The 23,574-nt window shown below is 41.9% G+C and overlaps 1 protein-coding gene across 4 annotated transcripts in view; it reads left to right on the top strand.

Moving 5' to 3' along the window:
- The first annotated feature begins 3,266 nt into the window (after window positions 1-3,266).
- RAD54L2 (RAD54 like 2) overlaps window positions 3,267-23,574 on the top strand; it is a 60,524-nt gene continuing 40,216 nt past the window's right edge. For 3 of the 4 annotated variants that reach the window (XR_003251792.1, XM_026055000.1, XM_026054999.1), the window contains exon 1: window positions 17,022-17,228. Coding sequence is in view for 3 of the 4 variants with exons in the window: in XM_026055000.1 (XP_025910785.1) it covers window positions 17,078-17,228 (151 nt within the window). In the remaining variant the exon portion in view is untranslated. Of the gene's footprint in view, window positions 3,831-17,021; window positions 17,229-23,574 lie in introns of those variants that run through there. The other variant, XM_026054998.1, reaches the window with a different exon arrangement.

Raw genomic sequence — 23,574 nt, 5'->3', positions numbered from 1 at the left:
AAAAAAAAAAAAAAAAAAAAAAAAAAAAAAAACCTTAAGTTTAATAATAGCCTTTTCAGCATACCCCAAAAGGTGCAAGTAGGAGCAGTGATTTGTGGCAGTGTATGGTGGCCTTTCAGCTTGTCCCAAGCTTACTATTCTGCAGGTGTATCTGCAAGTTTGAATGCAGAAACAGAGTGAAAGGAAGAATGAAACTACTTAGGTATTAGTGAAAATTGGTTATTCAAACATCAGAAAAGACTTAAAAGTTGGTATGCATTTGTCTAGAGGAAGTATTGATTCCACGCTTGAGAGAAAAAATATTGAATAACTTAATGACTTCAAGATATCATTGAAGGATGCAGAAATCTTAAGAGGAAGATTTTTAGCTAGTTGCTTCAAAATGAAGCTGAAGAAACGTGTTAGATGCTGTCAGTGTGACTTGTAGAATAAATACTGGGTACAGTGTTTAAAACTCATAAAGAGCACTTTCTACTACTGTTGTAAAGACCAGGAAGAATCTTTGCCCTGCAAGGTGTAGTTACCATTGGCTTCTTACATACCTACTTGAAAAAGAGGAGAGTAAGTAGTAACAGTAAGTGGTGTGACCCTGTCCTCATCCACATGTGCGCACGCAGTCAGACTGAGTCTTGGTAGGCGCAGTAGAGCGGCCAAAGCTTTTTATACTGCTCTAGCTGAAATTTCTAGCCAAGGAGCAGACATATTAGCAGAAGGTTAACAGTGGTTCTTCTGCCACTGTAATTAGTTCTACACTAGTGGCCTTTTGCTGGCAGATAAGTAGAAATTTGAAGTTGGAAAAGCTCAATATATCCATCTGCTTTCTGGTGTCAGAAATACATTGAAGCTTGCACTGAACACGAGGAGGACTTTGATCAAGGCCTAACAAGCAAAACATAACACACTTTACATAACAAGAGAGGCACTAAACTTATAAAAGCAATTAAAGAGGTTTTTGTCGTGATTTGGCAGATTACAGGCAGATAACATTGCTCTGGCATTCTCTGTGAAGAGCTAGCTTGATCTAATTAACGAAGAACTGGAGCTGTACAGGGACAGAATTGATTAACGGGAGCTGCAGAACCCTTCTGTTATTTGCCCAATATGACTGATCAAGTACAAAGAGAGAGCTGGTAGGGCAAGCATGGTATGGGAAATAACTGAAACATGGTGGAGGGAACATAACCCTGACTTGCACCTTCTTCCCTTGTCAATGAATATTTCTACCTGAAATTGTGGCTTGTGAAGAAGGCTCTTCTAGCCTGTCAGAACTGTGGAAATAATGTTTTAGTGAGATGATAATTCATCAAAGACTTTCTTCAGTCTTTTAGACGCTTAGTCTTGTCCAGCCTGTCGGTATCAATTGAGTGTGGGTTATTATGTTTGGAGTTGTCAAGTCTAGAATAAATAGGTTGGTAAAGTGTATTGATATTCTGCAAACTGGTGTAGCTGTGTGACACACGAAGGCCAATATTTAAAAGAACAAAAACCAAAAAACACGCAACCCAAGAAAACATGAGCCTGACAAAGCCTGGAAAGGGATTGTGGGATGGAGGTGCTCTTATAGACTGCTGAATCAACTTGGAGAACAGGATGCTACTCAAAAAGGGATTGACTGAGGGGGGCCTGGAGATAGGATTTACTCAAAATTACTGAAATAAAGGCAACTGCTAGATGCCTGATCAGTGTCAATGTTTTGCCAGTGCTCTGGATGATCAAAAAACTTGTAATTAAAACTCTTGCTTCAAATATATATATATATATAGTGTATGTGTGTACATATATAATATATATATATGGGGTTTATATGATAATACATTATTTCTCTAATGCTAGTCAGTGAGGGTGCTGTTGAAAAATGAATCTTGTTCAACGGATATGATTTCATTTATGGTCAGTGAGTCAACAGCCTAGACTTGAAAAAGTAGATGTGGGAAACAGAATAGAAATGGAAGATTTTTCTGGGATTTATAGTAGGTCCAGTGCTTTGTAGTATTTTCATCAGTGGCCTGGAAGAATGCATAATCCACAAATTTGATCAGCTTTGATTTCACATTAATGTTAATGGAGCAGTGAAGCATGCAGAAGGAATGCCAGCTGTACAGTGTCCCCTGAATTGTTTGGTTAACTGGGTCTAATATAGACAAAAATGCCTTTATAGAGTCTCAGCCCAAAGTTACACTTCTTGCAGGGAAAACTGGAGCCTCTAGCTCTAGAATGAGGAAGTTTGCTTCCAGAAAGCAGTGACCTTGGAAAGGATGGAGGGGTCACAGCAGATACATGATGGTATGTGAGCCCTCCGAGTAATATTGTGTGATTGGGGGCTACTGTAAACAAACTAATTACTTTGTTAATACCAATTTACATCCATGGTTAGATATTTAAACAGGAAGCATCGAATAGGGTTACGGAGGTGAAATTGGTTTGGGAATATTTTAACCAGCTTTAATGTTAGTGTTTTTAAAGAGATATTCGAAAGAGAGGAAGATGTTGAATGGTTCAAAAATTACTTGGGTGATTAAGTCACTCGTTATAAAACTTTTTTTTTAAAGTGCTCAGTTGGTTAAGCTTATCACGAGGTATTTAAATTTTCTCAATTTTCTTTGGGCAGAATAGGCTGTGTACCAAAGGTCTCTTTAATTTAGTGAAAAAAGATATGATAGAATTTAGTATCTGGAAGGAAAAAAAAAAAGATTATTTTAAATTAGAAAAAAGACAGATTGTTAACAGTGAATATGATTAATCACTGGAGGCATTAGGAAGATGCTTGTACTTATTAAGGGAAATTAGGATGTCTTCATCTCTTGAAGTCATCAAGTTAAGCTGAAATATCTTTCAAGATATATGCATTAGTGAAACATAAGGTTTTGGGTCTTGGTACAGGAGTATTTGCATACGCCAACAGACCTCGCCTAATCGTGCTCAGGCTAGATGTCTCTTTTGGCCCGAACTGGAGTTAGTCAAGTGATCTGATTATGATAGTTGTTCATTTATAGGGCTCCTTTAAATCTATTGAGGATGCATTTTCTGTCAAGGGAATAAATGCACTTATATGAACCATGTATTTGAATGAAATCAAATGTTTGTGGCCTCTTTTTTCCGGAAGCACTGTGATTTTTTGAGAACAGGGAAGGAGGGGGATGACTGTTTCATTTCTTGAACAAGCCGGAATGTCTTCCCCAGTTTTTTTCCTCAAAAATCTGATACATCTGCTAATATGCTCTTAAGAAGTTTACTCACCGGTAGTGAGAGAGAAGCTTTACAGAGTGAAGGTGGGGGACTAAGTCATTTTATTCTGCAAAAATTACTTTTTCACTGAGGGAAGAAATTGCACACGCTTATGGTTTCAGAGGTATCTCGGAGTGTGAATCAATGGACAAGGATGCAGTGTTGTTTTGTGTCTGCTCTCTGCTTTATCAAGCAGTGCCAGAATGAAATTAGCATGTTTCTTATTCATCAAAAAGAATGGTTTCCGTTGTGTCCTGTCTGCCAAAATTGCAAAGGATGCAGAGAGGAAAAAAAAACATCCTCAGCCATTACGGAGGTGAATGCTTGTAGGCTTAGTGTCCCATCAGGACAGTTAGTTTGGCTTGTTTTCCTAAGCTCTCTAGGAGTGAGATGGGAACGAGAGTGGTAGTGATGGCAGCCTGCTCCTGGTAACCATCCAGACATCTTGATCTTCTCCCCCATCACAGGACGAGCGGGTGCCCGGTCGTGTGACGGTGGAAGGGCCATGGGAAATACAGCCTTCAGAAGCTGGATGCTTTGGTTGTGGCAGATTACTACTGGATGCCCTTTTCCCCAGGTGCTTCCTAGACTTCGGTAGCAAATGGGTGCGTACACTGTGCAGTGTTTGTGCAGAAAAGATGTTGTTTTGAGGAAGCATTGGACGTATTGTGTATGTTCAGCAGCTTTGGTTTTGGGGAAGGGCATGTGCTGCAGTGAATGACCCTTTCTTATCACTGGAAGAGACTATCCTGCTGGAAGAGGTTGCCTTCTCTGAGCCTTTTCCAGCCAAGACCTTTCCCCCACTAATGCTTATATTAAATTTTATCAAGAAGAGAAAAGTCTTGTATTCTCTTCTTTGCACTTTTGGGATATCCTGTGCAGTGAGACTTACAGATAACAGCTTCCCTCAACAGAAGGATTTTTATATTTTCATGTCCGAAGTTCCTTGTCTTGTAGACGCGGTGTCTCTCTCTCTCTCTCACTCTCCTTACTGTTATCTCGTCTGAACCATTTTGCTGACAAGGAGAAGGCAGTAAGGAAAGAGGGTTGGAAGTTGTTATAAATGAACAGTCTTTCTTTACTTGCAATCTTTAAGTGAGTCCTTGTAGGCCATGATGTTGTGCATAAAAAATGTGATCTTCTGGCTTCTCTTTAGTTGCTTTTATCTGCTTCTGTTTTAGAGGTGTTTCAAGGTTGAAAGTCCCTCCCCATGTTTGCATTTTTCCTCCTTGCCCGTGGCTGTTGTATGCAGTCGCTTCTCAGAAGGGCTGGTGGAGTCTTGCATCTGGCCCCAGGGAATATGCTTCAATGCAAGGCATTTGGAGAGCCTTAATACAGCTCAGTGTGTAGCTCTGAGATTTTGCTGGTTGGCAAGAGCAAGACAGCRTGATGAGTTATGATAATAGTCTAGACAACATTTCTGAGCTCTGTATGGCATTTTGGATGGCTCTCAGCCTCCACATCAGCCAAGAGTTGGGAGGGCACAAAGAAAGCTTAAGCTTTAGCTTCTTTCTCTCCTTCCTCTTGATTTTTTTTTTTTTTCCCCCCTTGTAGATAATCACTGCAAACCAGAATGGTTCTGAAAACAATGAATGATCCTGGTGTTTCTAAATTGGTTACTAGGCTCTTTCAGGTTTTAAATCTCATGGAATATAATCTTCTTTAAAATATACTCTATATCATGTACTTCTAAAAGAATTCTTTAGCTTTTCAACTCTTGCTACTTTATCTACAACTGTTGCTGTTTGGGGAAAAATGCACCACAAGAACTGGAGAAGAGTGAGATGTGAAAATGAAGAAGCTGCAGTTTAGCTAACATTTTTTTTTCTGACTTCCTTAAACTCCCAACAGGTACAAAAAATAACTTCTAACATACACATTTCTTCTAGATTTCCAGAAATTAGTAATATTCCATTTAAACACTACCTTTAAAAGAAATTAATAAAGACTTATCTTTATTTTAAAGAAAATGGATTTGAAAGTTCTCTCATTATTTAGGGAGGGGAAGATTGAAGGGGACCAGAATTAATTATCCAGGAGTCAGGGATGAGATTTTGGGGGGAAGGAGAGAGAAGGAATGTGGAACCCAGGAAATAAGGATTCCAGTTTTTTCCACTTCCTTTTATTCTCTTGTGTTGAAGGATCTCCTCCTACATCCTACACCAGAGAGACGAATTCCTCGTGGCTGCTGAGGGCCTGTGTCCTCTCTCCTCACCCATGACGTTATGTAGTATGATGCTCTAACATGTGGAAGGGGTTACCTGTGGCCTGGGTCAGAAAATGGGGACCAGGAGTGACAGAGTTTCTGGAGTGGCAGCTCCATTCCTAAAAAGGGAAGGGATGAGAGAAGGTTTTTAGGCCCTAACTTTATGGTAAGGATGGTTAGGCCCCCTTGAGCTGTTTGGGTGAAGGTCAAGTGTTGGGAAGGGAATGGGTGGAACAAGTACAAAAGCAAGCAGGGAACTTGCATGAGAGGTTGGGTATACCAACATGTATTTATGGCCAGAACTCTACAGCTGCCTTAGGATGCATAGGATGGGGCAGAAGACCCTGTTCTTATGGGGAAGTTAGTCCTGAGGTGGAGAAAGCAGTGCGTTCTAAGAGCCATAGTTTCTAAGCAGGCAGCAGAGTGGAGTGTGGTTTGGGAGCAAAGCAAAGGTTTCTAAGATCTAGAACAAAATAAAATCCCAATGCCCTAAAGATGATCTCTGGAAAAGGTCTGTGTTCCAGGACAGTTCAGGATATCTGCTTATCCTAGGCGTGATAGCATGAATCATGAAAACAAAAGAAGGAAGAGAGCTGCAGGATTTGGGGTTTCTTTGATTCAGGTACTAATAATTAGTCCCTGATCTCAGGCAAGGGGATGACAGCAAAAGCAAATTCCTCTTTGTCAGGTTAAAGAAATTACCCATTTGTTCTTGGTTCCAGGGATGGTGTAGGTTGCCTCATGTCCCATTGTCACTATGTATAGTTGTTTCTTTCTTGAGACCTACTTGAGTTCATTTAGGAGTGGAGATGTCCTGACCCAGAGAATTTCTATCAGTGCTAGTTACCAATTTTTGTAGGTCAGGACACCGTATCTTCCTCCTTCCCAGAACAGAGCTTTATCCCTTCTTTGTCCTTTTAATGCTCGTACCCACACCTAATTGCAAGGACCCATTCATAGAAGCTATAATTTAACACGTTTTATTGTTAAGAACTTACATGAGGAGGTCTGTCAGGTTTTTACTTTGAGCTCTGGGCAGTTTTAAAGTATTTGCTATGGGGAGAGAGGTGTTTCCAGTGCTCAGCAAGTGTCTCACACTGCGTGACGTAGTTTATGGTACTTTCGCCCTTTGTGTGGCAATTGCATTGATTTTTCAGTTAAAAAACAGAAAGAACTTCAGAAGTAGATGTCTCTCCACGCAGCTGCAAACCGCCCAGTGATGCCTGCACTATTTAAAGAAAGGGAAAAATGAGAGGGTGAAGTAGGAGAATGTTCACGTCCCGTCTCAGACCCGTGCACCACCCTTCTGATCAGTGTTTGTAAACACAAAGAACCAGCTTACTTTTGCAAATCAAAATGCTTTCTGTCCCCTCTGTAAGTGCAGCAGTGTTCAGGCTGCTAAGACCGTGGTCTGTGGACAGTAGCGCCAACTTGATCCAGCCAAGCTGTGGCTGCTTGTTCCCACTCTCCGCCTGCTTCTCCCCTTGTGCCTGCACAGCTGTTCATGCAACTCTGTAGCAAATTACATTTGGGAGCTGAATTTTGCTTGCGGGTTATTTTTCAGCTGAATCGCTTTGCTGTCCAGCCGTGCAAATCGTTGTGCTGGCGCAATTCGGGAGCGGTGTGCTAGTGGGGAAGAGCAGCCGGCTGCAGAGCCTGCCTGAGCGGTCCTGCCGCCGAGCGGGGACCCAAGGCCTGAGAAGCTGCAGTTGACCTGAGGGAAAGTGGGCAACTTCATCCAGGCCAAATGTTTATTAGCCTTCTGGTGTCTGTAAAATCTGAAAACTGTCCGTCACTGTCAATATATGTCACAGTCTCTCTAAATGATGGAATTAGCTTCAGGTTTTGATTGTTGTCATCTCTTCATCATTTTTGCCGTTTTACAAATTTCTCCAAAAATAGTCTTTGCATTTTTTATTTGTACCAGTGGCTGGTGAAAGCAAATGTCAAAACAGAAGCAGCATTCATAGTGTAGCGTGACTTTCCAGAGGTTTAGATTACTATTCCACCATCACTACTTAACACACATGTGATAAGAAGGTTGTGGCTTCTCCTTTCCAGGAGTAGTGTAAAAGTGTATATTCCTTCCTCAGAAAAAGTGTCCACCTTGTGGACTGCACCTCAACAACCAAACACAAACTTCCTCGTGCAGAAAATATGAAAGGTCAGATTGTTTTTGCAGGGAATTAATACTTTTCTTGATGTAGGAGTAAGGGCTATGGAAGCAACAGAGAATATTTTCTTATATCAAAAAGCTGTTATAAGAGCGGCCCCATCAGATAGGTTTTAAGTTTCTCATCCATAGAACATATGGATGAGACATCCATAGGTGTCAACAACTTGAGAGAACAGGACCAAAAAATAAACCTTACAAAATCAGTGCCTTTCAATGTGTTCAGTGTATGCAATGTAGTATAAGCTATAAAGAGGGTAAAGCAGTTGCATTAAAAGCAGATGGCAAGATGATTATTGCATACAATAGAGATGATTTGAGGGTAAAGAAGTTAGCTGCTTTTGAAATGAAATATTTGGGGGAAAATCATTACCCCAGAGGAGAATCTCTTGTGCTTTTTCTTGGATCCTGGGCTGTGGCCCTGTTATCTCTGGAGGAGAATTTCCTGGGGAAGTTGATTTTTATTTTGGAAGCCTTTAACTCTGGAGCTTCTGAGATGATGCATAGTAAAATTTGCCCTAGCCGGCAGTTTTAAGCTTCTGTCCACATCCTGTTCTCCAAGGAATGTGAGTAGCTAAGGCCTTTATTATGTGATCTGATTTTGTTTATTCTGTAATGACAATAGTTAACTACTTAAAAGAAATAGGACCCAAATAATGAATACAGCACATTAAGGAAATGGTTCATCTGCTTACTCATGCCAACTCTGTAAGAAATTCCTTTTTCCTACTCTGCCTTAAAAAAATAACAAAAATCTCAAATTTTTGAGGCTCTGTGAGCCTCCACCGCTAGTGTGGAACCTTTTAATGAATATACATACTTTTATTGCAATTAGAAAGAGCATCCTCTAGAAAGTCTTTAATTTTTGCCATTTGCATCTTTCACCCCCTTGCAGAGAGAGAACTATGAATGAAATTAAGTGAGGTGTTACAGCGTTGCCTGTAAATCCACTCTGGAAGAGCCATGTAGCTAGTTTTTTCTCTTAGAGAATGCTATTAATTGTGTGCAAGAACTCCCATCAAAAGAAAAGTTAAAGTTACTATTCGCATTTCTGAGTTCAGCCCAGATAAATAATGATCAAGAATTCGTGTCATGAGACAGATGGGTAGATGGAATAAAACAACTTGGCAACCTTGACTCAGTTACTAATAATTCAATGGGAGGGAAGAAAGATAGAGATGGGATAAGAAATTCCACCCCTGATTTATTTTAGCAGATAGCTGAGCGTAAGGATGCTGCCTTCTTACGACGCATGGTCCCTTTGGCTTGGGATGGTAGTGCGCCAGCGGGACGCTAGAAGAGGTTGGCGGGCCTGAGGTTCGTTCTGTCCTTGCTCCGTGGATTCGGCTGCTGATCAAGCAACTTCCCCAAGCCTGAAGTGAATTTTGCTGGAAAAGACGTGGAAAGCAATTTGAGCTTGCACTTGTTTTTGGGAGAAGAAATACGCAATAGATTATGTTTTGTTGAAGATCACAACTGAATGCTCTTCATCTTTCTCCTCTTGAATCTTGGAAACATAAAATTTGGACTCTGTGTCAATAGGAGTATCTATACAGTATTGTCCATCCAGTAAGAACCAGACCTCAAAAGACATTTCTAGCATTTATGAAAGTTTAATGAATTTAGGAATTTGGCAGTGACATTTTTTATCCTGGAGTTGTGTCCAATTGCCAGCAGTGAGTCTTAGCTACTTTTCTAGATTATTATCACAGTGTTTATTCACCTTACAGTGTTTTTTAATAATTTGCTAATATGGCCTTTTTCAGTTGCACCTTCCTGTCTTAGCCCTGGATATGCTTGTGGCTGTTTTTAAGGGGAATATACTGTTTAATGCTCATTGGGACTGGACAGTCGGGTATGTTTACCAAAATGCTATGGCAACCCCCAAGATATATTATTCTTATGCTAATATTTGTGTGGCTCCTTTTGCATTGTACTGCTTTTAAAGTAGAGCTCGTGTATGTAGTCGTGCTCACGTCTTTAAAGGTTAAGCAATGTAATGTATGTATGCGAGAGATTCCTAGCTCAGCTCCTTTTGTGAGATAATATTTATTATCTCTAACTGGAACTTTTGTGTGTGGGCATGCAAACGGCTCTTTAAACAATATTTTGTATTTTTTTCATATGCTAGGCTGTGAGGCAGTAAGCTGCCCTGTTTTCGCTTGCAGGCCTGTCCGAAGCATTGGGAGGTTTTGAGGCAGCAAAATGCAACCAAAGCGGCTCTCCCGTTACTGAGGACAAAACCCCGGGAGGCTATTTCACCCAGTTGCTTCCCGTGTGAGTTGCCTGCAGTGTCAAGCCCAAGGGTTATCAAAACAAGTGGCACGTTATTATTTTTAATAATGTTGTGTTGTGTTGGAGGTAACGACTCTAGAAGAAACCCAAGTTTCTGATAGTTTTTAATCCCTTTGTGGATTTTAAATCTGTAGTGGAATCCAATAAAAATTAGTTTGGTGTCTGATGTCTTGGCAGGCTGGAGCAATTTGGGTCTACCATATGCTAATTGTCATCTTTATATCATGAGAGTTCAAAACTGTTTATTTCCATTCCCTCCTACTTCAGTTTTTTTTTTCTTTTTTTTGCTTGTGTTCAAGTTTCTTTGGTAAACTGTAGGTGGCATAAGTAATGTTTTCTCTTCTCATTGCAATTTTCTTTGTTGGAGGAGGGGTAGAGTAAGAAGCCAATTTGGACTTTTTCTAAAAACTCTATCAACCAAATAAACATATTTTAAGTCCAGGACTGAAGAGGAAGAAAGGCGAGGCATGGAAAACAAACTCCCAATCCTCTGAAGCTCTTTCTAGTGAGATGCAGACATAGGACCAAAGGACTATTGATGACAGTGTGCAAAGTGAGTGGCGTCTGTCTCGTGGTGGGTGGTGGGCTGCATCTTGACTGCTCCTGCTGGGAAAGGCTATTTCCCGAGTGGAGGCACAGGCAAAGGAGGCAAATCGTTCCCCAGTAATGAAATGTGCTTCTCTGGGAGGCAAAGAAAGAAGAGCGTACGAATGGGGTGATACTCAGAAAACAGGTCAGATCAACCAGGCCTTTCAGCATCAAGGAAACATGCTGTTTTCCTCAGTCTGAAAGACTAAAACACCGTTTATAAGCTGGATCAGTCTGTTCCCATGGGATACTGTTCAAAGAGCTAAGCCATATTGCTCGCCTATCAATGACCAAAGCCATAGATGAATTTCGTATTGCTTTCTTGAACTTCTTGCCGTTGTTTGGGCACCTACCAAGAAAAGGCTCGCTATACCTTTCCCATGAGCTGTATTTAAGACTTCCATAATCAATCTTTTGGAATTTGTGAATGGTTGTCTTTAATGCAGGGTAGGCAAACTGGCCCCAAATCAATTTGCTATATAAAACATATCGAATATCATTTGAAATACTGACGTGCCATGTCCTACTATTGAGTCTTCCCCATTATTTGAAATCTTGGCTCTGAAGTTCACTCCTTTCACAGGTCCTGATGGTTGTTCTGTAACTATAGGTGCTCTGGGCAAAACCTGTAAAAGTAAACTTGAAAGCAGCCTTAATTTGAAGTGCTGTTTGCTTTGAAAGGAGAAACAGTAGCGGGGGAAGGAAAATGTCCTTTGCTCAACTTTTTCTTTAATGGGGAATAAAAGTTGCCATTTCTACAGAAGTTGCCAGAGCCAAAAATATAAACAGTGATTCTGTAAAGCGAGGGACCAAAATTTTATTTTGTTGTGATGGTACTAATCCAGAAGAATGTCAGTAATTACCGGAAGCAAAACTGTTCACGTGCTGCTTACCTCAAATGGCCTGAAGTTTTACGGAGTACAAACCAAACCACTGTTCTAGATAGGGCAGTTCACTGGAGAGGACATTGAGAGTATTTCAAAGGAAAGAGTTTATTTGCGGGAACCCGCTTTCCAATTTACCATAATTACATAAAATTGCTTGTAAAAACAATGCAACATTGTTTAGCCTAATAATAATAAATATGTATATCTACTTCTATATACCAACACAAAAGCAATTTGCCCGTTTCCGCTGGCTCTGTCCAGAGATGGACAGTGCCTTGAGTTGGTGTGGAAGTGAGCACTGACATCTTAGGAAGAGCATTCCATTTTTCCCTCTTCCGAAATGCAGGAGAGCAAGGATCCTGTCRCAGGAGGCTGGCGGAGCGTTTGATTGATGAGGCTGGTGTGTGCCGCTGCCACCAGTCTGGGTTGTGTAATGCTCTGCAGATGCTGCCGCTGCCTTGCTCTAGCTCTTTTTGTTCAGGATCACAGGGGGGGCCAGGCCTTATGTAATGTTCATTGTCACATCCTCCTTTCCAGCACGCTCATGCCAGCGGAGGCGAAGGATTAGCTCTCCTCTTCCTTTCTCTTCTCTTTTTTTTTTTTTTTTTTTTGGTTTCTCACACCCTGTCTTGCAGAGGCTTTTATTGGTTTTGTATCTTCAGGCAAAAACCGGATTCAGGCTGGTTTTGGTGTTGTGCTGCCTTTTAGGAAGGAGTTTGTCAGCCTCGAGAGAATAAGAGAGCAGGTCCTGCACCCCTCCGAAAATGGCATGTGGAAGTGGTTTCGAAAGCGCCGCCTTTGGTCTCCTTTCTGCAGGATCCCTGCTCCCCACAAATCATACTGTGGATCCAAAGCAGGCTCCTTAATACTTGCGTGAAACGAGGGCGAAGACTAGACCCGTTGTCCCCATGTTGGGAAAGAGCACCCTTCCCTTCCCCAGCAGGGTTGCCCGGTGCAGGTAGATGCCTCTTGCCCCTCTGATTTGTAATTTTACGGACTGCTGCTTTTTCTGTTCTTCAGTATAATATTCCTGTAGCAAGCACATCACTTTCAGAGGGAATTAGTGTTGTTTAGTTCTGTGGTGGGTTGAACAAGAGGAAATAAAGCCAGTGTTTTTCTTTCTTCCCAGCTAGCGTCGTGTGGCCACCAGCTACCCATGAATCACAGCTGAAAAACTGCTTTGCCTGAGCCGTAATAATCTGAGACAGCAAAGGGAGAAGTGATTTCAATCATGATGCAATCAGTTAAAGACGACTTCAAATGCAACGTTGGGGAGTTTTCCTTTGGGGAAAAATGCTCTTGTTGATTTTTGAGTAAACAAATTAACAAGTTGGCTTTGTTTAAAAAATAAAAGGGATCTGCTGGACCAGTATTGATCAATAACACAATTCACTCTTTACTGAGTAATTATATATCCTTTTAAGTGACTTCTTCAGTTTTTCTATATGAGAGTATAAAATAGAGATGTTAATATGTTACATAATGTAAATTAGAGATGTTCTAATGTTTGTTAGAATCAAACTGTCCAAAGCCACTGGTTTTAGGTTTATTGCTTGTTAGATTTTTCAATTGAACGGAAAAGTATTCCTTGTGTTATTACTTACAACCTTGTGTTATTACTATTTTTTCGCTTGCAGAGAAGCTTAAACTCATGGCTGCTTTAGTGATCCACCCGTATGCTTTGTGCTTGTTTACCATTAGTTACTGAATGCCACCTGTAAGGTACCAAAACTGTGCCAGCTTGTGATCTGGGAAAAAAGCTAAGATTTCTTGCCCCAAAAAGCCAGTAGATATCTTCAGGATGCTTCCAGAGTCGAAAGGCTTGTGTGTGATCTGAGYGCATAAGAGAAATCTTAAGGCCCAAAACAACCATTTTGCTGCCAAGACAGAAAAGTATTATTAATACCATAAAATACATATATATACCAGAAACTGAAGAGCTTTATGCAGCACTGACTTTGAAATACCTGTTTTTATTAAACTGTGCAAATCCTCTTGTAATTTGCCAGGGTGCTCGATCCTTTGTTTATGGCCAGACTAGCGTAAAGTCTTGGTTATAAAACAGGCTTTAAGGGACAAATCTTGATGAGTCCCAGATACTGAGCTTGGCTGGAGGCTGAGGAGGTGACCGAATCCTCTTTACTGTTCTGCACTGTAGTAGCATTAGTGTTAAACCTGCCCTTTCTGAAGGGATTTGTATGGTATGTGTGTGTAGTCCCATGCCCAGATTGCTTGTGTGGTAGCAGGCAAAGAGCTTCTGTAAAACCATTCTGGCTTCCTGATGGTACCCGGGACCCCTACCCCTCCTTGCTCTGGTGGAATGGACTCCACTCTGCCCTGGAACCTCCCGCATCCTTCCTCTTTACTTCTTCATATTTGTAATATTTAGTGTAATAATATGAGTTTTTACAGTGCTGATGAGTCCTGGGATGAAAGGGATGTTGCACAGAAGCAGGTGAAATCGCCAGATCTCGTGACGTTTGCTGTTTCACTTTGTAGGCAAGCTTGTGGGGCGCACGACCATGTGGTGAAAGAACCTCTGTCGAGTAACAAGGCGAAAGTTTCTCGTTGTTCATGTTCTTCTCTCAAACTCGGACATAAGAAGAAGTGGTGATTTTAAACCTTTGCAGAAAAAGAAAAACATCAGAACAACAGAAATGKCTTTCAACTTGGAAGCCCTTAAGTTTTTCTGGTCCAAAACTGGACCTCCTTTCTGCTGGGTTTACCCATACTGAGTTAGAGGCAGTCAACACCACGTGGCATTTACTATTGAAAATGTTCTACCTTAAAAGTAAAGCCCCCCCCAAACTTGTAGGCTATTTTTTATCTTTACTGAAATACAGGCCATAGTACCTGAGAGAGGCTGTCTTGGAGGTTAATGTGAYGCAGCAGGTTTGTTTTGTGTTTATTGGTGCTGGTAATCCTTCGTGCGGCGCACAGCTTGGGATGCAATTTCCCATTTTGTGCCGGGGTCGGAGGCTCCCAGGCACATCTCGTGGGAGAGCTCCAAAGTCCAGGCAAGCGGTAACTTTACTTAGTTGCAGGTAATCTGTTTACCTCTCGCAAAGTGCCCTTCCTGCGGCGATTAAACGTTGAGTGTGGTGTGCACATGCGCGTGCAAGAGACGGGGTGGGCTGGAGTAACTCGGCTGTAAAGCAGCAGAGGCRTAGGCGATCTGCTGGCGTTACGTAATTCCCCTTGGTGGAAGGCTCTGAACTGGGTCACATCTGCGTGAGCAACGAGGGCAGTCTCACGGCTGCGTAACACCTACCTGCCTGTTGGGCCGCGTTCGGGTGTTGCGTCTTCCCAGTTTCGCTGGGCAGGGTGGGAGCCCTCTGGGCAAAGGGAGCTCGTGCAATGGTGAGCTGTAAGGGGAGCTGCCGGCATCCAGCATGGGGAGGCAGGAGAACAGCCGGCCACAGGACAACAGGCGCGGGGGATTTAACCATCTTTGTTTCACCCAGCTTCTGCAAGATTTAATTAAGTCTTTTAGACAGCTTCTGTTTAACTCTCCTGCATATGGCTGTGGCTGCTGAACAGGTGTCAAGATTTAGCTTTTACAGCTACCTTGTTGATAAGGTTTCTGCCAGGCAGCGTGCTAGGCGCTTTACAGCACAGTATGGGCACCACGTGAATAAATAAATCCCCTTGAAATCCCAGGTGACCAGCAGAAAGCCACAGAGGTGGCAGCACTGACCATCTCCCTCTGCACTGTAAGGAAACGCAGGCAGCTTTACAATTACAGGTTTGAACACAAGCTGGCTGTTTTGAAGAATAAAATGATGTTTGTTTTAATTCGGACTGCATAACAGCACAAAGGGAACATTGTAGCTCCTTAAAAGCAAAAATAAGCTGCTATTTTGAAATAAATATAGAATTGAGCCCAGCATTTGTCAGGAGAAGCTTCTGTTAATAGGCTGCTTTGTGTCTGCAGTGCCCAGACCTCAGAAAGTCGGCGGTGCTGGACCTTGCCAGGGCCGGGGATCGCTGTCCTGCAGGCAACGGGGTTGCGTACCTGGCTAACAGCAGCCACAGAAGCTCAGTGAATCTGCCTGGCCTGTGTAACCTGGCACCATTCCACTTGAGCTAATTTAGATTTTGGCCTTTTCCACCTTCTGCTTGACTAAGCCAGCGTATTTTGTGTGGCGCACGTAATAGTGCAGGGACTTCCGTTGTCTCTGCCGAGTGGTAAAGTGCTACTGGGACCCTCGTGGGGAAATGCTGCATATTCCAGTGTAAAGCTCGTCAAAGCCTTTTCTTCCCTGGTGTTTTATTTTCTCTTTCTCTTTTGCTTTCTCACAGATGCTTTGCAATACTGTTGAGAAGGCGAGAGAGGCAAAGCAGGCGCTAATGACTTCAGCCGGAATAACTCAGCACACTGGACAGTTAGATTTTCAGCCCTGCTGCAGGAGCGTTGGGTTGTGTTTTAACCTTCAGGTTCCCAAGCTTGTCCAGTAGCGGCCGAAACACAGCAGTTTCTGCTCACAATTTTTTTTTTTTTTTTTTTTTAATGTCTTGTTAGTTCTCAAATGTTTTATAGTTTCCACTGGGAACATGGTGTAAGCAGGGGGCAGTGGAAGATGAATGACAGGGAAACGTTTCCCTGTTCATTCTTTGCAGCTTCCTGGAGGGTGTGTAGGTAGTGATTCTTCTGAGGCTTGGTTTTTGAGTGCATCCTTTGCTTTATGTTCCTCAGGATGTCTTCTTTTCCTTTCTTGGGTGTGTTTCTTACTTTTCATCCACTGTATCCAGCTCCCTTAGGATAACTCTCCGTGAGCGTGGAAGAGGAGCTCCCAGACAGGTGTCTGTGTCCTGAAGTGGCAGCGCATGGTCGGAGCTGATGAACTTATCACCTCGTAATTGTCCTGGCCCTCTCTTCTAGGCTTTTGTACCATGATTTCTGCTGTGATGAGCTGGAGTACCTTAACGGAGGACTTAACAGCCAGCTCCCTTATGTTCTTTAGAGGAGGAAATGCAAATCCTCTCCTTTGATCTGTCCCTCCTTTGTGTTTGCTTTTCTTCTTACCCTCTTCTACAAAGGCATGTACAACCTTTAAAAACTGGATCTTTGTTGCGTTCTGTTCTGTTATTAAGGTAACAGTGACTTCAGACAGGCTGTGATAAGTAGCTGGGGGACCTTCAGAGCAGGCAGAGCTGGGTCAGGATGGCGGTCCCTGTCTGTGACCCACGATCTGTATAGGGTGATGATGTTTGCAGGTGCTCAGGGACCAGGGTAACGGGAAGCAGTGTTGAATTCTGAGATTGATCCTTTTTACTATACTTCACATTTGGACACTAGTGTTCTGAAATTGTTTACATAGGGTATTTATTTTTGCATCTTTGTAGAATCAGACATTGCTGTGTACATGTCAAGAATACCAAGAGACAGGTGGCTTTGAGTGATTAGTTGTTAATGTATTGGTTCTGATATTGGTTCCACAACTCGAGACCTCTATCATCAAGCTACATCGCTTAGTGCACCAGTTCTCTACACATGATTTTGTCTGCAGCCTCATATGATTGTTACTTAAAAGACTGATAGCAAATTTGTGTTTTGTACCTTGTAATTCCGCTATGATTTTGAGCCTTGGGAAGGATGGGATGTACTGAGTTCCTTATGTATGGACCTCTTTTTTTTTTCTCGCAGGGCTGCCTCACGGTAGAACATGAGCAGGTAATGCACAAGGAGCACCACTGGGAATCATGTCAGACGAGTCAATCTCAGGGAGTGATCCGGACCTGGACCCGGACTTGGAGCAGGAGGATATGGAAGAGGAGGAGGAGGAAGATGAGGAGGAGGCGATGGAGGAGGACAACGATGGGGATGACGAGGAAGACTTACTTGATGAGAATGGTAAGTGAATGGGGTTATGAATCTGCGCATACATTTGTTATACATAACTGGTGTTACTAGTTTTGGTGAGAGACACCTCTGTAGACAGCATAAGGGTTAGGATTTGTCCGGGGATTGGTAGGGAGAAGTGCTTATGTGGGTGTTTAGTTTAAATAGGGATTTAATGTAGGTTAATTTGGACTCCTGGCCAAAAAATTTTCCATTGTGTAAGCAAGCCACAAACACAACCTGTAAGGAGGATAGAATTGTTAAAGTAACTACAGGTTCTAGAGAAACAACAAAATAAATCAGTTTACGGCTGCTTGTACTGTTAAAAGGATCCAGTGAAATTAAGCATTTTTATATCACCAGTTTACCCATGAGTAAACAATTTAATGGATACTATGGGCAATTATTGCCCACTTACAATAATCATCTTTAACATTTGGGAAATGCTCTTTTCTGACAGCATACAGGTTTTTTATTTCACATTGGGAAAACCTGAGGCTGTAGTTTTACAATATAAAAGGTTTGGTGGCAGTGCTGACTAGGTAAGTTCACACCTTCTATTCCCAGCTGGTTGTAATTGCCCCTTCTCCTCTTCAGGACCAATACAGCTGTTTGTGGAGCTGTGATGTCCAGGTTATGCTTAAGCAAGAGCAGGTAACTAGTCTGGTTCATGGCATGACCCCAGGAATGCACTTTTAGTCCAGCAGATGGGATGATGTTCTATGGGATGCAGACAGGAGCCTGTGGCTCAGATGGGAATTCCCTGAGCTCTCTTTGGCACCAAGCTCTGTGTATCATGGAACAACAGCCCAAGCCTATGAGGATGCCACTGTATTTGCTTCCTTTAAAACGGTGATTTTTAATAATTTCAAAAGATGTACAGATTTTCGAATGCACGTACTTCAGCCTACTGAGATTAGACTTCCTTTTCTTAGCATAGAACGTGTTAAAGACAGGTTCTTCTCTCTTCTCCTTGTTCCTGAAGTATTTTTGGCTTCAAAGTAGCTTGTCATCTTTGAGTTTTGTTTTTTTTTTTTAATTCTTTCTGTCACTTGCTGCTTCAAGCTGCTATATTGACTTAAAATGCTTATAAAATGTTTGCACACATGAATTTTATTCCTCTGATTTTAGTCACATGATGATTTTTCTCTAATGGGAAAATAGCAGAAATGGAAGTGTTAGTTCAGGTAAGAAACAAGGGAGAAACACGAATCCTAGGAGAGGGATTTTTACGGTCACGGAATACTTTCTCAAAGACCCTGATGGTGACCTTGTCAGGTTGTTCACAGGAACCCGCACCCAGCAGAGCAATAGGAACCACGCTGTTGTAGACAAACTTTTATTAACAGAGAGGAATGGCTCTTTTTCATGTCCAATGGGTCATCCCCCCGGTTGTTTTATCATGGACCTATGTATTTTATCATCTACATCTATGTCGTTGTGGCTGAATACTCATATTGTTTCTTGGGATTATTCTATTCAAGCGAACAAAATTAACGCATGTATATCAACACATTGCTAAGTGCTAATAAAAGCTCTTTATTTTTATCTTAAATTCAGATCTTAGCAGAAAACACTAGAAACATGTTTATGCTTTGTATTCCTTTAGTAACTAATTAAAAATAATTTTTAACGAATGTAGGAAATACTGAGGAGGACTAAAAGGCAATTTACATATAATTGACATAAAATCTTTTTATGGTTATTCTTTATGTACAGAAAAACACAATCTGAGCAAAGCTACATCATCTCTGAACTTTCAGATTTTAACTTTAATGCTGTCTGCTAGAATATCAGGATGCTTTCTGTGTGCTTAGCTGTATAATTGTTGTTATCTGTGGAGGTGTCCACTCTGCTTTTCCTGCTCTCCCTTCACAGCCACTCATTGCCTCAGAAATGGCCTTTGGTATCTGTATTACCTTATGGCTAATAGAAAACCAGTCTACTGTTATTTGACCTATGGAATATAGGTAATTTCAGAATTAAGAAAGAGTATCATTTTATTTTACCCGTCTGATGTTTATAGCCCTGTCTTTTTGTAGATGACCCCTGTTCCTGAAAATCCTCTTTGGGAACGCACAATTGCTTTTATTCACGATGGAAGTGTTCTTATGGTTTCATTATGAGGCATTTTAAAAGCTGAATTTTTATCATTTCCTTGGGAACTTTGTTTTCCCCCTTCCCCAGCCATGCTGCTCTCCTCCCCTCCTGCTATTTTGGTTATTCTGAAGATGTTTCATGAGGGACCCTGGGTGGGGGGGATCCTCCCCCCTGCGATTGGGCTCTTGCATGTTTCTAGCACTGCAAGATTTAAAAGATTAGTACTCTTTCATAGGTATTTCCTTGGAAGGGCTACGGCATGCATATGCATGTTCCCCATACTGAAAATTATTACTTGTTTTAAATAAAGGTGATGGTAACAATTATAAAACCAATATTTTTGCTTACTTGCTTTTGAAATAGTGCCTGTGTTTTAGGTATACAGGTCTTCCATATTTTGACAGTGCTGCAGATTGCTTAAGAATCTTTCAGACTTCATGTAATATTATCCACACCTGTTGATACTGGATAGTCTAGTGTCAGGGTTTGCAGCAACTTGGGTTTTGCACGTTTAGTCTGTTTTTGTCTTTTTGATATATTTTGTGTGTGGAATTAGTACTTTTGTGGTTTCACTTTGGAAATTTTCGTTGTCAAGTACTTCTGGTGATTAAGAGTCCGATCTTCAATTTTGGGGCAGTTACTCTCACTTCTGCTCTCAGAGCCTAGAGGTTTTTTTGCATTTAGTGTAGACTGTCTCCTGGGTGGTCTAGAGTTTACTTTAGTTTGGATTTTTATGATACAAACTTTCTGTTTTGTTGAAAGCTGTTCTGAAACCATCCAAGCAGCATGCTTCAGTCCTAGCCAGAGGCTCCTGCYGCTTTTCCAGCCTTGTCATCCCTGCCTGCTGCATCCGTTTTCTCATCCCTCGTGGGTAGCAGCGCTTTTTGTCACGCTCRATTTTGTGATATCAGTGTGTGCCTGCTAACAAGTTTTTTGTTAACTCCCTAAGTCCTTTTCCCTGGAAATGTGATATACTGATGACTGTAGAGGTAAAGGACTGTTTTAATTCTAGCACTTTTTTCTCTGATCCCAGTTGTTGCTTGGGGCTGTGTAGAACTCCACAAAAATAAAAGCTAATTTGAACAAAGAGGAAACAAACCTCCAGGATGGGTTTTGCAGATCATTTCAAATGCAGGGACTGCTCATACCTCGGAGCTTACCCAAGGAAAAACATTGAGTGTTTGAACGAACCCCTCTGTAGTGCTCTGTTTTTGCATTATTTCTGACTGTCTTTGGATTATTGTGATTAAAATGGCTGGAATTCATTGTCTCTTATTTGTACCTGTTGCTGTAATTCTGCTGTTAATAGCGATGGCAAGTTGCCTGTTTTCTTGCCTCTGAGGATATGGGTTAAACACATTTTTAAAGTATTGCTCAGGGTGAAAAGTGTTAAGAGCTGATTGAAGAGCTAATAGTTTCAGCTCTCTGAAGGATGTCTTGATGAGCACAGACATGCAGATGCTGTCCTCAAAGGCTACTAGTTGTGTTTGCCTTGTATTCTGCCCTGTGTTGCCCACTTTGGCTCTTTTCTCCTGTCCTGTCCCCTTTCTTCCCTAGGTTTGGAGCGGTGCTAGCTAGAGGAGAGCAGCAAAAGATGGAGCCAGTCTGTGCTCCCTCTTCCCACATCAAGCTCATGCTGTTCCTTCTTCTCCCTGACAAAGTGCTGGAGCAAAACTGCTCTGTGTAGGGTTAGTATGGACACAGGGACCCTAAGAGAGGGATGAATTAGGGGCACAGTTTTGTATTGGTGGTACAGAATCACAAATCCCAGGAGGCTGGAGGACATCCAAGTGCAGTCTTGGACTGCAGATCCTTCGTAGGGTGAAGGCACCAGGGTCAAGTCTCAGCTCCTCTGAAAGACCAGGTTGGTTAGTAGGGGGAAGGAGGTTAGTGAGGGGAAAGAAAGAGACCCTTTCCTCACCCTAGCCTCTTGAAACCCTGCTCATCCCTGCCCGTGAGATTTAATAGTGTCATGAAAGATTCAGAGTATCACTTCTTGCTTCTGGAGAGTGTTCCAGATTGTTTTTCTGTGGCTCCTTTTGTCTGAGCTTGAGTGTGCTACTAAGAGCTTGAGCTTTTAGCTTCCAAAGATATCAGACCAGGGATACTTTACTTCAGATGACTGACACTGTTAATTCAGGTTTGTAAAAATCTTTGCTTTTCTTGGATTCTTACTAGAGAAATGTCCATTTTGTTAAAGGGGTACTGCTAGATGAGGTTTGCATATAATTTTTGCTTGGTTATTGGAGAAGAAAAATGCTCTCAGAAAATTACAATAAGAAGGGATTTTATTTAAGATGGTGTTCATTTGTGGCTCTCTAAATCCTCATGGTGCGTGCTGTAGGGGTGCGATTAAATTGAAAGTGAAATTGCTTTGCAGCTGACTGGATAATTTTCTTGCCTAACCTGAAGGGAAAAGTAAGTAGTTAATGCCATACTGGAGTTATTAAAGCAGAAATTATTTTGTAAATCTGTTTCTAACATGATATGGAAGCGTGGATTAATACTCACCTCTCCCCCTGCACACCATTCATGAGCATCTTCTCCAAAGTGGCTTCCCTTTTTTTTTTTGTGAAGGGTCTGCGAAGGCATCTTGGAGGAGCAGGGAGCTGCAGCCTCTTCGAGGAGAGGATGTTCCTCCATGTGCTTCCCACCCCAAGCTTGTCTTGGCTCTTCTCCTACCCGACAAAGTGCTGGAACAAAACAAAACTGTGCGTGTGGGAGTCCCCAGATGAGCATGTGYGGTTGGGAATAGAGCAAATTTCTGTCCTTACAGGGGAACAGAGGAATGTCTCTGGGACAAATCTGTTCAGTTAGCAGGATCCTCTGCTTGTTTACATGAGTTCTTGCTTTTCATCTGAAGTTGTTCTTGTAAATTGGGTCACACTATACTCACCTGTGTGAAACTGAGAGGCAGAGGAAAAGAATGTCAGTCTCTGAATAATATTCTGCTAAATAGTATCCTATTTTATATCATTTTGCATCCAAATTTATAAGGGCCTATATTGCTGGAGGAAGGAAAAAAGGAGTTGTTGTTGGAGAAAAATTGACGTTTACTTTTTGCTTGGATTGGATGGACCTTCTTATATAGGTAAATGGACATATTGGGCTCAACAGCCTGCACCTTTTTGACCAGCCGGCACACTGTTTTGTCTTTGACTGCTTTTGAGTTGTTCACTCTCTGTATTAGAAAATGAAATGCATTCTTCTAAGAAGAGAAGGAGCAAATACTTCCTTATTTCTTTAATCTATCAAATCCTTTTAGAAAGCAGCTTTTCACAGCTGTTTTGTGTGGATGGTGTCGAGGGGAGATGAGGATGCCAAGGTTGAGGCAGCCTGAGAGACTGTGGTTGCTCTTGGAGGAACCCTTTGCAAAGAGGTGATTCCATCTGCTGCAGTCCATGGCCACRATGGACTTGCTTGCTTCTTGCTTTCTGCCTCAGACTGATGAAAGGAGGCTATTGCATTGATTGCAAGTGAAAGCGTGGGGGAGGAAGGGGCAAAAAGAAACAAAAATTAGGACATGCCTCAGCCTAGAAAAGTACTGAAGTAGGTCAGGAGGGTTCCTTGATTTTTTAGCTCTGCTGCGTTCTGTGCATGCATATGCCAGAGTGATGGGTGCCAATAAGTAATAATTCTATACCTTAGTCTGCAGAGCACAAGGGGGATTTTGGGGAGGTGAAGAGAGGTGATTGACATCTTTCCATTTTTTCCTTCTTTGTTGAGGGACTTCTCTCTCTTGATTCTTTTATTTTCATTACTTGCGACCGGATGGAGCTCCCTCTAGAGTCCGCTAGCATTACTTTAAGGAAGCTGGAAGGGTAATGTCATGGGGGAAACAAACCTCTGCTCAGCAATAAATCTGTTGCCTCCACAGTGGCCCTAACCTTGTATTGCAAGGTTGGGTAATTGAACCTGAACTTCCCTGTACTGCTGTGCATTTTGCTGTTCTTAAACAATCAGATTTTAATGCTTGCGGTGACCTATTGCAAAACGTCTTTCAAGCCAGTAGTTGCATGCAAACAGTACGGTGTGTGTGATATCCTAGGGAAACAAAAGTAATCTTCTCTACATGCCAAAGGTTTTACCTATGAATTAATGTCCTGCGTCTTGGTATGTGCTTAAACTTTATCAAATTATTATGGGAAACTGCGTTATCTTACAAAATGATCCTTATGGGTCAAAATGTTTAAATGTGTTGTACCATAATAGTGTAAGCGCTGGGGTTCAGCCTCAAGGTTGGGTAACTCAAAGTCAG

The sequence above is a fragment of the Apteryx rowi genome, unplaced genomic scaffold, assembly GCF_003343035.1.
Source record: "Apteryx rowi isolate R43461 unplaced genomic scaffold, aptRow1 scaffold_98, whole genome shotgun sequence".
In the NCBI taxonomy this organism is placed as follows: domain Eukaryota; kingdom Metazoa; phylum Chordata; class Aves; order Apterygiformes; family Apterygidae; genus Apteryx; species Apteryx rowi.
This window is presented reverse-complemented; position numbering and strand designations above follow the sequence as displayed.